The 14,615-nt window shown below is 39.0% G+C and overlaps 1 protein-coding gene across 1 annotated transcript in view; it reads right to left on the bottom strand.

The window, feature by feature from the left end:
• sh3kbp1 (SH3-domain kinase binding protein 1) overlaps positions 1-10,555 on the bottom strand; it is a 35,162-nt gene extending 24,607 nt beyond the window's left edge. Inside the window, exons 1-2 of the mRNA XM_053342561.1 lie at positions 10,395-10,555; positions 2,512-2,669 (exon numbers count right to left, since the gene is read on the bottom strand). Of these exons, the coding sequence (XP_053198536.1) occupies positions 2,512-2,669; positions 10,395-10,398 (162 nt within the window). The 5' untranslated portion in view covers positions 10,399-10,555. The remainder of the gene's footprint in view (positions 1-2,511; positions 2,670-10,394) is intronic.
• Positions 10,556-14,615: the final 4,060 nt, after the last annotated feature.

The raw sequence follows: 14,615 nt of genomic DNA, 5'->3' as shown, positions 1-14,615 counted from the left end.
GTTAGCATTGCAAAAACAACGTACAGTATGGAGATATTTGAAGCTCTTTGTTCAGTAGACTAGCTAGAAATAACGCAAGGTTGAAACACAATGATGAGCTGCACATGACAAACACACCTCAGACAGATAAAAAAAAACTTGGCTGCTGTGTAATGGAAACAGACTCACAGTGTGGCAGTTCCACTCAAGTCATAGCCAAAACAATGGAAAAGACATAATGTTAGTGGAGTGGGGCAGTGAATTTGTGTGATATGCGTCACAAGCTGACATCAGCTCAGGTTGAAAGTAGACAAGAACATTTGAAACCAAAGCCAGTGCTCTACATACATTTACATCATTATTTGATACGTTGGCCATTTTTAACACCAGCATCTGACATTGTGACATTATGACTTGAAATAAGGAGAAGCATAATAATAATAATAGGTCTCCATTAAGGGGTTTCACGATGATTAACGGAAGAGGAAGTGGAGGGTTAGTCTTGTCAAATTGTCAAGTGAAGATCATTTCCTTTTGTAATGTCTGTGTGATCTTTCCTTTTACCCTGTGAAATACTGGATAGTTTTACCTCCTGAGGCCTCTAACAGACAATCTGAGAGCTTTAGAGAAAATGAAGTACACACTGTCATATTTAACCTGTGAGAGCAAACTAGGCATTGGCAGGCATTGCTTCATTTTAGGGAACTGTGGTAGACCATTAGACTATTGTAGACAATGTTGCAAAACAATGAACAACCCAGCTTTATGGCAATATTGAGTTTACAGGATTGCTGCATAAATGTGACCATATAGCTTTACTGGGCAGTTATTTAAATCATTTTTAAATTTTTTCAGTTTCTAGAAAATTGAACTATCATGATATCAGTATTGTGACATAAACTTATTTATATCCTTGAATAGAAAGCTTCATTAACATCACCAACGCCTGTGAAAGAATTATGTGAAAAAGGAAGCAATGCCATCAGACTGTCCACATCTCAAAACTGTAAGAAATTTCACAAACCCAAACCTCTGACAGACTCAGGCTATTACTTCATCAGTCCGCTGCCTCATCCAAAGGAACAAAATTATTTTAGTGATAAAGTCTTTGAATGATTTTGAAGGATTTGGGGTTTACATTTAATGTAGACCATGCATGTTGCGATGATAAGACGAGTGTACAAAGAAGTGGCAAACTAAAGGAGTGGAAAAACTTCAATAAAACACATATTCAGGCCATGGGAGGTCACAGATTGGTTTGACCTTTGCAACCCAACCAAACACATGATTATGAGAGATCACTTAGTGTGCCTTGGGGTCTGATGACAAGGACGAAGGCACCATGATGGAGATTTTGAGCCAGGCTGTTGTAATTTTTGCTCTAGGATTGTTAATATCACCTACGTTTTAATATTTTTTTATTTATTAGATTTACAAACAGGAGTTATTTGGATAAGTGACATTAACAATCCTATAGTGAAAACTACAACAGTCTATCTCAAAATCTCCACTATGATGCTATCACCCTTGGATATCCAATCTTCTTCTGACCACAAGGCATACTGGGTAATGTAGGTCTAGTAAGGGCCCACATCTGTACGCCAAAACGGTGAGAGCTGAAAGTTGAACGTGAAAACCAGAGACTCTGAAAAAACTGTGTAAAAAAAAGAAGAAAAATTCTGATGATTGATACTGAGACAACAACACATCACAATGCAAAAAGACATTAAGATTGTATTTTGTAATTGTGTTTTTGTGTTATTTTACAGTGGAACTTGTTGCAGTGCTAATACAGGTGTTTCAATGCCAGTGTTTCCTTTTTCAATTCAGGTTTTGTTTTCAATGCCAAGTTTTTATTCTTGATGCCAAAACATAACTGCTGCTTTTCTGGCTTCAGGCTCAGAGAGAGTTTTACAAACATAAATGTTGGAAAATTTAAAAATTCGAAATACAAAGAGTAATAATTGACCTGGTTCGTAGTTTGAGCTATCTGTGAACTATTTTACAGACATCTCTTCTATGATGGTGGTCTTTGGGGAAAATGCTTTTTGGATTGCAGGGGATTTTTAGTGCAAGTGGGCATTGGGGAAAATTAGCAGAAAGGCTGAGTGGCAACAACATCCAGCTCTCTTATTACACCCATAGTCTTACCTGAGGATTGCATCAATCTGTGGTAAGTTTCGTCTCCCTAAGCATTCACCCTAACCTGATCTTAAACTCAATCGTAAAAATCTGAGCACAAACTGAGCCTTAACATACTGTCTTTATTTTAACCCCTAAGGGCTCAACTAGCAGTAGTAAAATATGCATCAGTCAAAACAACATCACATAAAAACGGAGACGCGTTTCATTGCACAAGAACGGAGCATATCAAAGGAACATAAACACCCAAAACAAACCCATACCGCAGTGGAAACTGCATGTTTACTCTGTTGCTATTCACGGAGCACCTCTTGTGGGTTTATGAAGCATGTGAGAAACTCAGAATGAGGGGGAGAAAGAGAGTAGATGAAATGAGGGGGTATTACTCACCCTGACAAAATTATCGGGGAACAGTCCCCTCCGTCCTCCCAGCTCGCCCTCCCACCATCCTCCCTCATCCCGCCGTATGTTCACGATGATGTCACCCACCGTCAGGCTCAACTCATCATCCTGCTGAGCCTCATAGTCGAACTCCACCACGGCCTCCACTGAGCAGAGAGAGGAAGAGAGATAAGAGTCAATGCATTACAATAAATTACCGTAGAAAGGTCAAACATTGAAGCGGTGTCACATTACATATTTACTCTCTGGAATGGTGTTGTGGTGGTTTTATTTCTATTTTATTCTCTATCTATATTTCTATTCTAAGTACAAGTAACGACTAACCACACAGAATCCTGCCACCACACAGAAATCTGCAATAGTCCTAATGGAATTGTATATACAAATGCAATTTACACTGATGTGCAACACTGCAGAGAAAAAGGTAACAGATTGAACTGTTCCTTAGTGGAATGTTGACTCTGATGCTTATCTCAAGTGCCCTTGAGGTCTGAGAAATGTGTTGAATGAATTTCCTTCCTCAAAAACCACTTGCTAACCCAAGCCAATTTCACCTTAACATGATTCACACCATTTTTTTTGCTAACTTGTTGTTTTCTTCCTCTTGAAGAGTCTTGCCTTTTATTGGAACACTACAGTGCATCTTTACACGTTACCGCCAAATGTCAATCAGCAGATTACCCTGAAACTTGCAGTAAGACTGAGTGTTGCATTGCATGTGTGCATCTTTGTGTGCATGCACAATACAAACAAAATAAGGACTTTATAAATGCATAACACTATAGTGGTCCAAACTCTGCAGACTACCTTTAATTTCCAAACCAGTCTCACAACCACAATTCTGCACGAATAACATGACTTTACACTTTCAAATTGTGTGCAGTGCATACATTGGTGTTGCCAAATTAAGTCACTAATCCTTGGTCAGAATAAGCGAAAGATCATAGTTAAAGGCAAAACAGTAAATGCATTAAAAATGTCCTAAAAATCTTTGGCTAAAATGTCTGACGTGACAATAAAAATGTCAAGTTAAGATGCCCAATGTGACACCAAAGAACTGCGTGGTAGTTGGTGTCTTGGACACTGCTACCCTGCTGCTTTTGCAATTTTATGCCAACAAATCTAGCCATCCACCCAACACACCTCTGTCAAGAAGCCAAAAATCACCTTATAAAGTAGAAGAAAGTTATATTATATTAACGTTGCTTCCATGGGAAGGATTGGTGTAACATCTGCATGCAGAATTGGACATTGATGTATGCACTGCACGCAATTTGAAAGTAAAGTTGGGTTATTTTACACAGATTGAAGAGACCAGGCTGCAATTCTGGTCAGTTCTACTTTGCTGGACTTTCCATCAGTATTGACCGTAAATAAAACGTAATACTTCCTGAAAAAATATCTCAAATAAATCCTCTATTGTGAAAGAGACGGATTATACTGTGTGACAATTTTAACGTTAAGGAAGTGTACATCTTGTTGAATTTATGGAGGCAAGTGGTTTTGAGTGAACAGCTTTAATAGCAATAATAGAAAGATCAGAAAACAAAAAGACTTATCTCCCTCTAAATCTCTCTAATATAAGCTTTTTCTAAAGCCTGGTTCTCCAAGCAGTTAAGGTGCATAAGGCCCTGGCAAATATTGAAGAAATTAAAATCAGATGCAAGCTGCTGTCTATAAAAATGCACACAAATAATTAATGCAAACACTTTTTCTGAACATTGCACACACCAACCCACTCAAACGCACACACAAATACCTTGTGACAGCTCGTGCAGCTGCTAATACTTGTAAAAATGTACTGAATGTGTAATATCACATATAGCTTTCTTATCCCTAAACCTTTGAACACACAAACACACACACTCATACATACATACACACATCACTGTTGAGGCCTGATCCTTGTCTAAACTGTGTAGGCAGCACAAAGGGGGTAGGGCGGGGGAGTTTTGGGGGTGGGGTAACCATGGGAACAACAGCATAAAGGGGTAGCTATGACTCAGACATACTGGCTTCCTCCCCAAAGTGATCTCCCCCTCACACACACACATGTATACAATATAAAATGCACATGAAATGACAAGGTTTTAACACATCAGCAGCAAAACAACACTGCCCAGAATTAAGACCACAGTTACTGAGAAAGCAGCAGGGCGTCACAGGCAGTTTACATCGTAGGGAAGGAGGAAGATTCGAACTTCCACAAGACATCGATGTTAAACAGACAAAGCAGATGACTGTAGTCCAACTTGGCCTGGTGCTCAGATGGGGGAGGATATGATTCTGGCTTGAGATAACCAGAGAGATTAGCTTGAGAAGAGAAAGCGACGTGGCACAAATTCCATTAGTTCTCTCTTCTTTATTTTTCAGTCTCAGCTGTGATGTTTGTAGGGAAGTGGCAGATACTATGAGAGCGGAAGTGGTATATTAGGTGGGCATGGTTCTTAGGTAAAGAGAAGTGAATTAATAGCTTGTGGCAGCTCTCTTGCAAAACCACATACTATACGTCAGAGTGTCAGAACAAGACAGCACTGCAGTCCACCCACCCATGTCAGTGAGAAACACATTCACTACTGAAGAAAACGACAGCTTGTGGCTCTGCAGAAAACACATGAGTAGTGCAAAGAAGACTGCCAGTTAAAAGTGACACAAAGATAGTGCCAAGTAGGCTGTCAAGGCAAGATCTGTCTGGTGTAAAGTTTTTTAGGAGAGAGTGGAAACTGAGCCCTGCAAAAGATTTACACCAGATATGATTTTATGAAGCCAGTCTCCGTTTATGAGATGTACAACATGACAGGATAGATGAAGAATATTTTTAAAGGGGACATATCATGTACATTTCCAGGTCTATATTTATATTCTGGGGCACCATTGGAATATATTTGCATAATTTACAGTTAAAAAAACTCTTTATTTATATAGCAGGCAATCAGTTCAGCCTCTGTCTGAAACAGGCTGTTTTAGTCTCTTTATGCCCCACCCCCCCCACCCCCAATGAGCCCACTCTGTTCTTATTAGTTAGCTTCTGGAAGTTGCCCATTGGCAAACTTCCAGCTACTCAAGAGGCTACTTTAACAAACAGTAATAGGAGGATTTCACTTCTTGTTCTTAAAATATCAACTTCTTAAATACTTCCTACATGTTCAAGCTGAAATCTGGTCCAAAGTATATGAATGAGCAACACAAACAACTCTTGGAGTAACCTTAGCAACAAAGGCTTCGAAAGGATGGCCTTTTGGGGGCATGTGCAGACAATCTGGCATTAATTTACTGGCAAGATAAAGAAAACATTGGTATCAGAGCATGCTGGAGTCTCAGCTTCTGACTTTCAGGGAGCAGTTTTACATATGCTCACCTCAGGTTTTGGAACTTTGACAATGTTTAACATCCAATGTTAATATCATTCCAGTATAAATAATAGACAATCACAAATAGTAGTAACAATATAGTACTCTGCAAAGGAGTATGACGTTTGCAACAAAGAAAAACAAACGTTATTTGCATTAAAAGCCAGTTCTTAATGCTGAATTAATTCAATGAATTCATTACAAATTCAACAACCTCTGAAAATGAACAAACATGAAATACATTTTGCTTAGAGTACTTTTTTTATTCTTGTCTATAAATTCTCATAAAATCCTACAAGAACAGGAACAATGAGGATAAAGCACAAATACGCTGTTTTAGAAATAAGAGTACAATAACCAGTTTTTTAGTTAAGACTAATCTCCATTAATAGTATTAATCTTAATATTGAATCAAGTTACTGTGAAATGTGAGAGAGGTCACACATCCGCCTCATTTACACAGTATATTGACATGAAATCTAACTGTTTTATAAGAAAAATGTACTGTATGTCAGTGGACTGCAATTAGGTCAGAAAGACCACATCTAAATGTAAATGGACTGCATTTATATAGCACTTTTATTCCAAAATGCTTTACAAGGGACACTTCAGCATGTGGACAGGACGAGCTGGTGAATGAACCACAAAAGCTACAATTATTATTACCTGCTGCCCACAGTAACCTTATGGTAATCTGACCTACACTGTGGCTGGGGTTTAGATAGATAGATGAACACGTCTCCAAATGATGCTCAACCAGATATAAATTTAATATGTAGAGTTTGGTCCTTAGACTAAAGATGGACGTAGCAAGGCATTGGAGCCAGTTTGAAGCCCAGAGTTGCTGCTTACAGTCAGTGCCATTCTTTCCATTTGGAGCCAGGAACTCTGGATACACACGCCCCACTAGACCAAAGTTAACACTAACTTACTGGGAAACCAAGCAGTGCAGACTTGTGCTAATATCAGCTAACTAGCCCAGCAGGTATCATTATCAAATAACATTAAAATTATCAAAATATTTCAACAATTAATCCGGCTCGGTGCGAGTACCACAACTGGGGAAAAAACTGTCAATCACGGCTCAATCCAACTATCTTATTAACACATTTCCAAAATGACCATCAGAGCCAGGGCCCAAATTTAGCGTTTGAGAACATAATGACTCATTTAAAAAGCAATTATTAACTTAGTAGTGCATGAGAATGAGAATTTGACGCTTTTTAAAAGGGAGGGTTAGAGTGAGGGTTAGGTTATCTGTTGGAGCCAGCACCTAGCAACCGTCAGTGGTATTGCATTTAAAGGGACTACATTGGCTTCAATTTAGAGCCATGGTGGTAAATCTAACAAGTTCAAAGGCCACGCAACATCGCCTTTACCTGCTGTCTCAAGCCCTGAAAAAAACACAACCCCTTTCCTGGCAAAGGAAATATAAATAGAAGTCCTAGCAGCGTTGTTTCATGTGGGCAGAATGGAGGAAACAACAGTGCTTATAAATGCCGGGTGTAAATGCAAAGGCTCTATTATCATGATGTAATTGTCCAGGCACACACTAATGTGTACATGAGTTAACTGTGACAAACCAACACCATCTGCAGCTCTAAGAGGCTAATTAGCTTGTATATGCTCATTGTTTTAATATAATGGCCAAAAAATGTTTACTGTTTAGTTCAATCAGCCACTATTTTAACTGTGAAGTTGTTTCCAGCAACAATCAGCCCTCAACCCACAGTTTGGTGCTCAACACCAAACCGAAGACAAAGTTAGCAACTAGCGTTTGAAGAAAGTCATACACCTGACAGTTTACAATAAAATACTTTGAATAGTGGAAAGATTAAACTGAGATTAAAATAGAGTAAATATTGGATTTCCATTCATCACATGGGCACAAACACAACTCCAAATGATGTTAACATTGCTATATATCTAGTGCGCCAGTTGGCTAACACATTTACCAAATGTTTATTTTACCTTGCAGAAACTTAAAATATTTGAATAACTGTGAATTTAAAGACAGAAAGACAAGAGGAAGAAAAAATACCATATAACACACTTTCCGCCATTGCATTCAAATATAGCTTCATAGCTAGGTACCTAGCTTAGTTTCAGGAATATACTATAAAATATATAAGGACTATATTAGTAATCAAATAGAAATTGGTGAAAAATAGGTGTCCATTTACAATTACTTTTAAACAAACCTGATGCTTAAACAAAGTTAAACTTTTTCACTCATTGTTGGTCGGTTTACTTTGGTTTTGTGTGCAAGGCTAAAGATAACAGATGTGTGAAAGCATGCAGACAAAACAAAACTCCCACCACTCAAGTGGTCAAGAAAGACATGCGCACATATATGCAGGAACTGATGTAGGCCTGTAGCATCCTCTGAACAGCTGCAGTCAGTTTAGATAAGAGGAAACTACACACACTCAACTCTGCAAAGCCATGCTGACATTAAACTGGTTGCAGCAGACCTGTGTTTAGTTGAGGGTGCGTTTCAGTGCTGTCGTTGATGATGTCAAGAGCAGCTGTGTGTTTCTGTCTGTAAAACATTCACGCTGGACTGGAGCCCACTGGGAGTGAAACCCACCCACTCAAGCTGTGGATCGGATCACAGACTTCAGCAAATTCTCCCACATTAAAGGACAAACTCCACATGTTTTTCTGCTCATCACTGTGGTTTTCGATTCATACCAGGAAGTTATTGTGTGACAAAGAGTTTGGAATTTACTGCACTCCCTCGATCTGCATATTCCGCACCTAAATCCCAGAATGCCTTTGGATGAGGACTTTGTGCATTCATCTCTTTTCGATGTAGGTGGAGAAAGCAATAGAAAAAAGCAAAGCAGCACAGCAGAAGCAAGAAAGAAAGTGAGAGTTGAAAAAGTTACAGTTGAAAAACGATGTCTTTCGGTTGCATTGTATTCTGTTCCGTTAAAGTCCCTGTCGATAGAGAAACCAGATCTTTTACCTTAGAATATCTTTCTCTTTGAATGAATGTTTGAGAACAAATTATAAGTCTTGAATGATGTTTACTTCTGAGGGACTGAAGGTCATGGTCTTAGCTTTATTATTACAGCAGTAATAGAGAAAGCTATCAATATGTGATGTGTCTTCTAGCCTTCATTTTTCTAACTTATCTATGGAAATAAAAGCATAAAATCACCAAAACAACAAAATGCAAGGTCACCATTAACAGATTCAAGTCCTGCCTCCCCCAGCCAATGTAACAATTGGCCTCATTGTTTGCTGTCATAAAAGAGTTTACAATTAGATATCTTTCACAGCATGTAAATACACCTTAAATAAAAGTGTAATCAGTACATAAAGCAGTTAGCGACATGGCAGTAGACTATATCTCTTGTGATTGTCATATCTCTCTGTGCATTGTGTGGGCTTATCCTGTCATCTTAATGTAACACAATTTAAAAACATTTACAAGAATATACACCATGTGGGCACATTTTTTGAATACACACAGCTTTTTAAAGGCCCTTGTCAATTCCATTTGAGTAAATAGTGTAATTTAGTGGCACATACTCGCAAACAAATTAGTTTTAAATTGCCACATTCCATACACACTGGGAAACGGGCTTTTTATGTCCATAATGGTCTTAGGCCATAGGGCAGTTGCCCACTTTGCTCAATTGGTAATCCAACCTTGAAGATTGTGTGTACATCAACTAACTGTGTGTGTATGAGTGTTTATCTTGAGGCAGCTGTGCATTGTTTGTTTACATGCTGAATCAGTAGGGGACTAAAACTGAAGTGAAAGATGCAGGCCTATTTTGCATGAAGTGCTGCAACTATCTTCACTAATAGGACATCCCGCTGATTCATTCATGTTACAAAATGTCAAGTGCTTTGCAGCGCAGGTTATCAGAGTCCAAGGGAATGTGTGAGCATCTGACAAAACATACAAATGAAACAGAAAAGGGAAGTACCCCTCCTGAACGGCATCTATGAAATACTCTTTAGGCCTATGCTCTATTTGGTCGATTGCTCGACCATTAAGTCTACAATCAGTTGATTTCCATGAGTGCAGCGGTGCATTGCTGAGGGAAATGATGGCGCGATGATGAGGAGAATGTCACCGTCAGGCCTGTTTCATCCACAGAGACGTACAGCTGAAGAGACTCAAACACTGTACAGTAGGCTACAGCACAATGGGCAGACAGACAGTGAGTGAATGTAAACGTGTCAACATCTGCAACTCATCAATGTGACCCTACTGAAATCGCACACCCACGCGCAAAGTCCTAATCATGAATAAAGCATTTTGGAGACGTGCGAAAAAATATTGTCCAACGTCAAGCCTGAGAGCACCCTTCAACAGCACAGCTAGGCATGCAGCGACGTCAGGGGAGGTGAGGTAGAGAGGAGAGGGGGAGGAAGGAGAGAGGCTGAACCCTGCACGCATCTGGACCGGGCGAATTCCTGCCCCATCCAGATGTGCAGAGGCACTGGCGGCTATTTTTGGGCATTCTCCAAATTACAAGCAAAAAAAGCGTTGTGTCTCACCCATTTATGTCTCCCGGTGCGCTTGTAGTGCTTCTGCAGGCGGGTTGATAACGGAAAAGGTGGTTGTTTCAGGTATAGAGGGGGCTTAAACAGGACTGAGCCCCAGCCTCCTCCTCGTACTACAGATCCGCTATAGCAGCGCTGAAACGGGAGGAGCATCAGATGAAACCATATTCCTTCCTCTTTTTTTTCTCTCTCCGGTGACACGACAGAGGAGGCAGAGCGAGTGCCCAGAAAACGGAAAAAGCGCTGATGAACAAATCTCTCTCTCTCTCGCTTTCTCTCTCTCTCTCGTTGCCTTCAGGTGCGCCGCGGAAATTCCGACTCTTCCTAATTTTGAACGTTGCGTTTATTATCACGGACACGGGCGCAATGTGACGCAAATTGTTGCGCCATGCATGATGGACTCAGAACAGATGGTGGTGACACAATAACTCTCAGTTATGGGACAGCAGATACTCTGTATTCCAAATAAGCTGTTTCATAAAGAGGCATATGGTGGGCTATCGGTTACAGTGGCATTTAATTGTAATCAATACGGAATTTTAAACATATTCCTTCTTATATTAAGGCCACCTTATTGCTAATGATGAAACAGGCTCTTAGAGTAGATATATCTAATAGATATACATAGATAGATATCAGGAAATTGTGTAAAATGTAATTCACTATTTCCCAAAGCTCAAGATGATGTTCTCAACGGCCCTGTTTTGTCCTGACTCACAGTCCACGATGCAAAGATATTCAGTTCACTGTCACAGGATAAAATAAACGGAAAAATATTCATATCTGAAGCTGAAATAATAACATTGCCTTTTTTTATTTTAGCAGTCAAAATGTCTTACTTTAGAAAATAGGATGTAAACAGCTAGGCCATGGCTAAGCAGTGGACATAGGTTTACTATTATGAGGCCTAATTAATAATTGATTAATTCAATAAAGACTTGAGAGGATATGAGTGGGTCTCACAGATGAGTCTTTTCTATAAATGACCTATACTATACTGTACTATACTGTATTACATAGTTGTTGTTTTTTTGTTCTCTATTGTTAATGTGGCTTACCTCAAGTAAAGTAAAATAAAATAACTAACTAGTAGCTATAACCTTTCTACGAGTTAGTACTGTAGAAGTACGTTTCATTAACAATGTCAATATTACCAACAGCCTTTGAAGGTAACATCTGTATGAGCTCAAAGTCTAGCACATGTGAAGCCCAAGCAGAATGAATGAATCACACTAAGCTCAATGTGCCGAATGTGAAAGTCCCTTTAAGGGCAATACCACTGTGGGCCACTAGATGTCGGGTCCAGAAAACATCCCATACTCTAATAGACTCCCACTAAAAAAATCATCACCTTCTCTCATGAAATACTAAGTCAATCCATTTTTTAACAAGTCATTATGGTCTCAATCTCTAAATTCAGGCCCTCTAATAAGTATGCTGGTGGTCATTTTGGAAATGATTGCTCTGTTAATAAGATATAATGTCTGCTGTGTGGAAGTTGATCGACAGCTGTGTTTGGCAGAGTTTAATGTTACTTGATACCTGATATTTTGTCAGTTAGCTAATGTAAGCAAGTCTGCACGAGTCTGTGTTCTCTGTAAGTTATTGTTAGCTTCAGTCTATGGTAGTGGGTTGTTTCTCCAGAGTGTGAGAGAAAACACCCCTCACTACTTATTTGGTAGGTCCTGGCTCCAAATGGAAATGATGGCACTGACCATAAGCAGCAACTCTCCATCTCAAACCAAATAGGTCTTTCTGTGGACTCATAGTATCTACAGTACACGACATACCCACTTTACTATATGACACTTGGTTAGGTTAAGGCATGATCTGTGTCTGTGTCGTGTAGCATGCTGTTATGGTGACAATATTGTGTGTAGGATGGATATCGTGGAGTAAAGTGGATGTGGCATGTGGTAAAGTGGGTATGTGGTGTAATTCTACAAGACAGCAGAGATACCCTTCTACTTCAAACTGGCTCCAATGCAAACCAATGGGTGACATCACACCTTAATACATCCATTGATATATGCAGTATGTGTATACCCCAACATTGCACTGTGAAGGATTTACATATATACATATATATTTATAATTTTAGTAGGGTATATTCATTCTTAACTCACTTTGACTGATTTAGTTTTAAAGATATATCAACGTATTTACAAACGAGATATAGGACGAGACGTTATCTTCTTTTGTGTAGATTATATTTTTGAATTACTGAATGTAGCCTCCCTGAGACAGAGGAGAGGAGCCGCTAACGTTAGCCTCTGCTGCAGTTCTGTTCAATGCGGGAATACTACTACCTTAATTCCGCCTCGCTGTTCTATATAAAAGGTCAGGACACGGAATAGGCGGACAGAGTTGCTCCGTCAGTAAGCAGCTACAGGACGTTGTTGTGTTAGCTGTGGTCGAGCAAGCTAGAGTGAATGAAGAGAGGGAGCGCTGACAGTCAGAAATCTGGTGAATCAGATCAATGAAATGTTATTTTCTGATTGTTTTACAGCGGTTACGTTCAACAGCACAAATAAACTTCCCCACACACCTCCACTCAACTATGCAGTTCCACCTCAAACATCTGAAACACCTGCATGCTGTTTAAAACACAGCAGCAGCTTTATGCTGTTTTAGTTGGTTCAGTTTAAAAAAGTAGAGATCTTCTTTATTTCCATCTGTAAAGTAAATCAACTCTGATCCTGATCCACTCCTAAGATATCTGGAAGTGTTTTATTGATCAGCAAAGAAGAAACAGAAAGTGTAGAAAAAGATATTTATTGAAACAGTTTTTTATATGTTCATAAATAACTAGTTGAACTTGGATAATCACTTATGCTTTCTTTGTTTCAGAGCTGAAATATGGACATTAGTCTTTTTGTGATAGTTTGTTTCAAACATTTATTAACTGGTAATATTTATTTCCTGTGCTTTGTGGATACGACCTTTTTGCTGTGTCATCACAATTCAACCAGTAATTAAATTACTAAACCACAAAAAAATTCTAGACATAACCTATTAATTTTGCTCTGCACCAGAATGATGCATTTGACTTAAAAATGTACAAAATTTTCTTCCAAGGGAGCATGCCCCGGGACCCCCCTAGAGGGTCGGACTGAGACCATAACTCCATAGTCTCTCAAACACTGCTTGCCCTATCTGAAAAGTGCCTGAAGATAACTTCCGTTGTGATTTGGTGTTATGTAAATAAAACTGAACAGAACTGAATAGTCTACATGAAAAAAAAAAACTTGTGAATTCATAGAAACCTCATCCAACATACATACACTCTCTCACATACACACATACCATGCAAAGCCCTGCCACGTTATCCCCCCTGGATCAAACCACACGCGGGGGAGAAATGTGCTGGCGGCAGCAGAAAGAGGGCGATGGAAGGATGCAGCGATAGGGGAAAAAGATAGATGAGGAATTTAGATTTTTTTTTTTTTTTTTGTCACCATCAGCTGTCACTGGGTGGAGTACAGTGAACAGGACAAACTGCTGCTGTACAGACTAAAATACCACAGCTCAGGAATGTCGTTCACAGTGGAGTGGAGATAATATTTGTTTGTAAATGCCTCCCAGGTATCTATATGATGCATGAGAGAGATGATACTTGTCTGACCTTTACTTGAATGTGTATTTCTTTGTATCTGTTTGTTGCTGAATCCAGAAGCCAGTAAGCTTAGTGTAGCATAAAAACTGTTCTTGCTCTGTTGAATTAAACAAAAATACATCTGCCAGCAACATTAAAGCTCACTAATTAACACATAATATCACATTTATTTAATCCACACATAAAAATATATAAACATATACAAATGTTTATAGGTATTAAACTTTCAATGTGCAATCATACATAACCATACATAATTATATACTATATCATTAGATTATTAATACTGAGGCTGAGATCAGTGTGAAGCAGCATGTTACTGTAGTAGCTGCTGAAGGTGGAGCTAGTTTGAACTACTTTATATACAGATAACTAGTTCAGTCCAGTGGCTCCCAATCTAGGGCTTGGGTACCTCCTAAGGGTCAGCAGATAAAGAGGTCATGAGATTATTAATGGGAGAGATAAGAAGAAAATACAACGTTCTGATACACACATCTGTTTTTAGTTTTTGGACTTTTTCTCTCATCTTTGATTTTTGCTAAAATATTGGGTTATATGAATATTTATAGAAATGAATAAATGTTTAGTTTAGAGGGGAA

This window comes from Scomber japonicus, chromosome 21 (assembly GCF_027409825.1).
Source record: "Scomber japonicus isolate fScoJap1 chromosome 21, fScoJap1.pri, whole genome shotgun sequence".
Lineage (NCBI taxonomy): Eukaryota > Metazoa > Chordata > Actinopteri > Scombriformes > Scombridae > Scomber > Scomber japonicus.
Note: the sequence above shows the minus strand (reverse complement) of the source record. Positions and strands in the feature narration are given on the sequence as shown.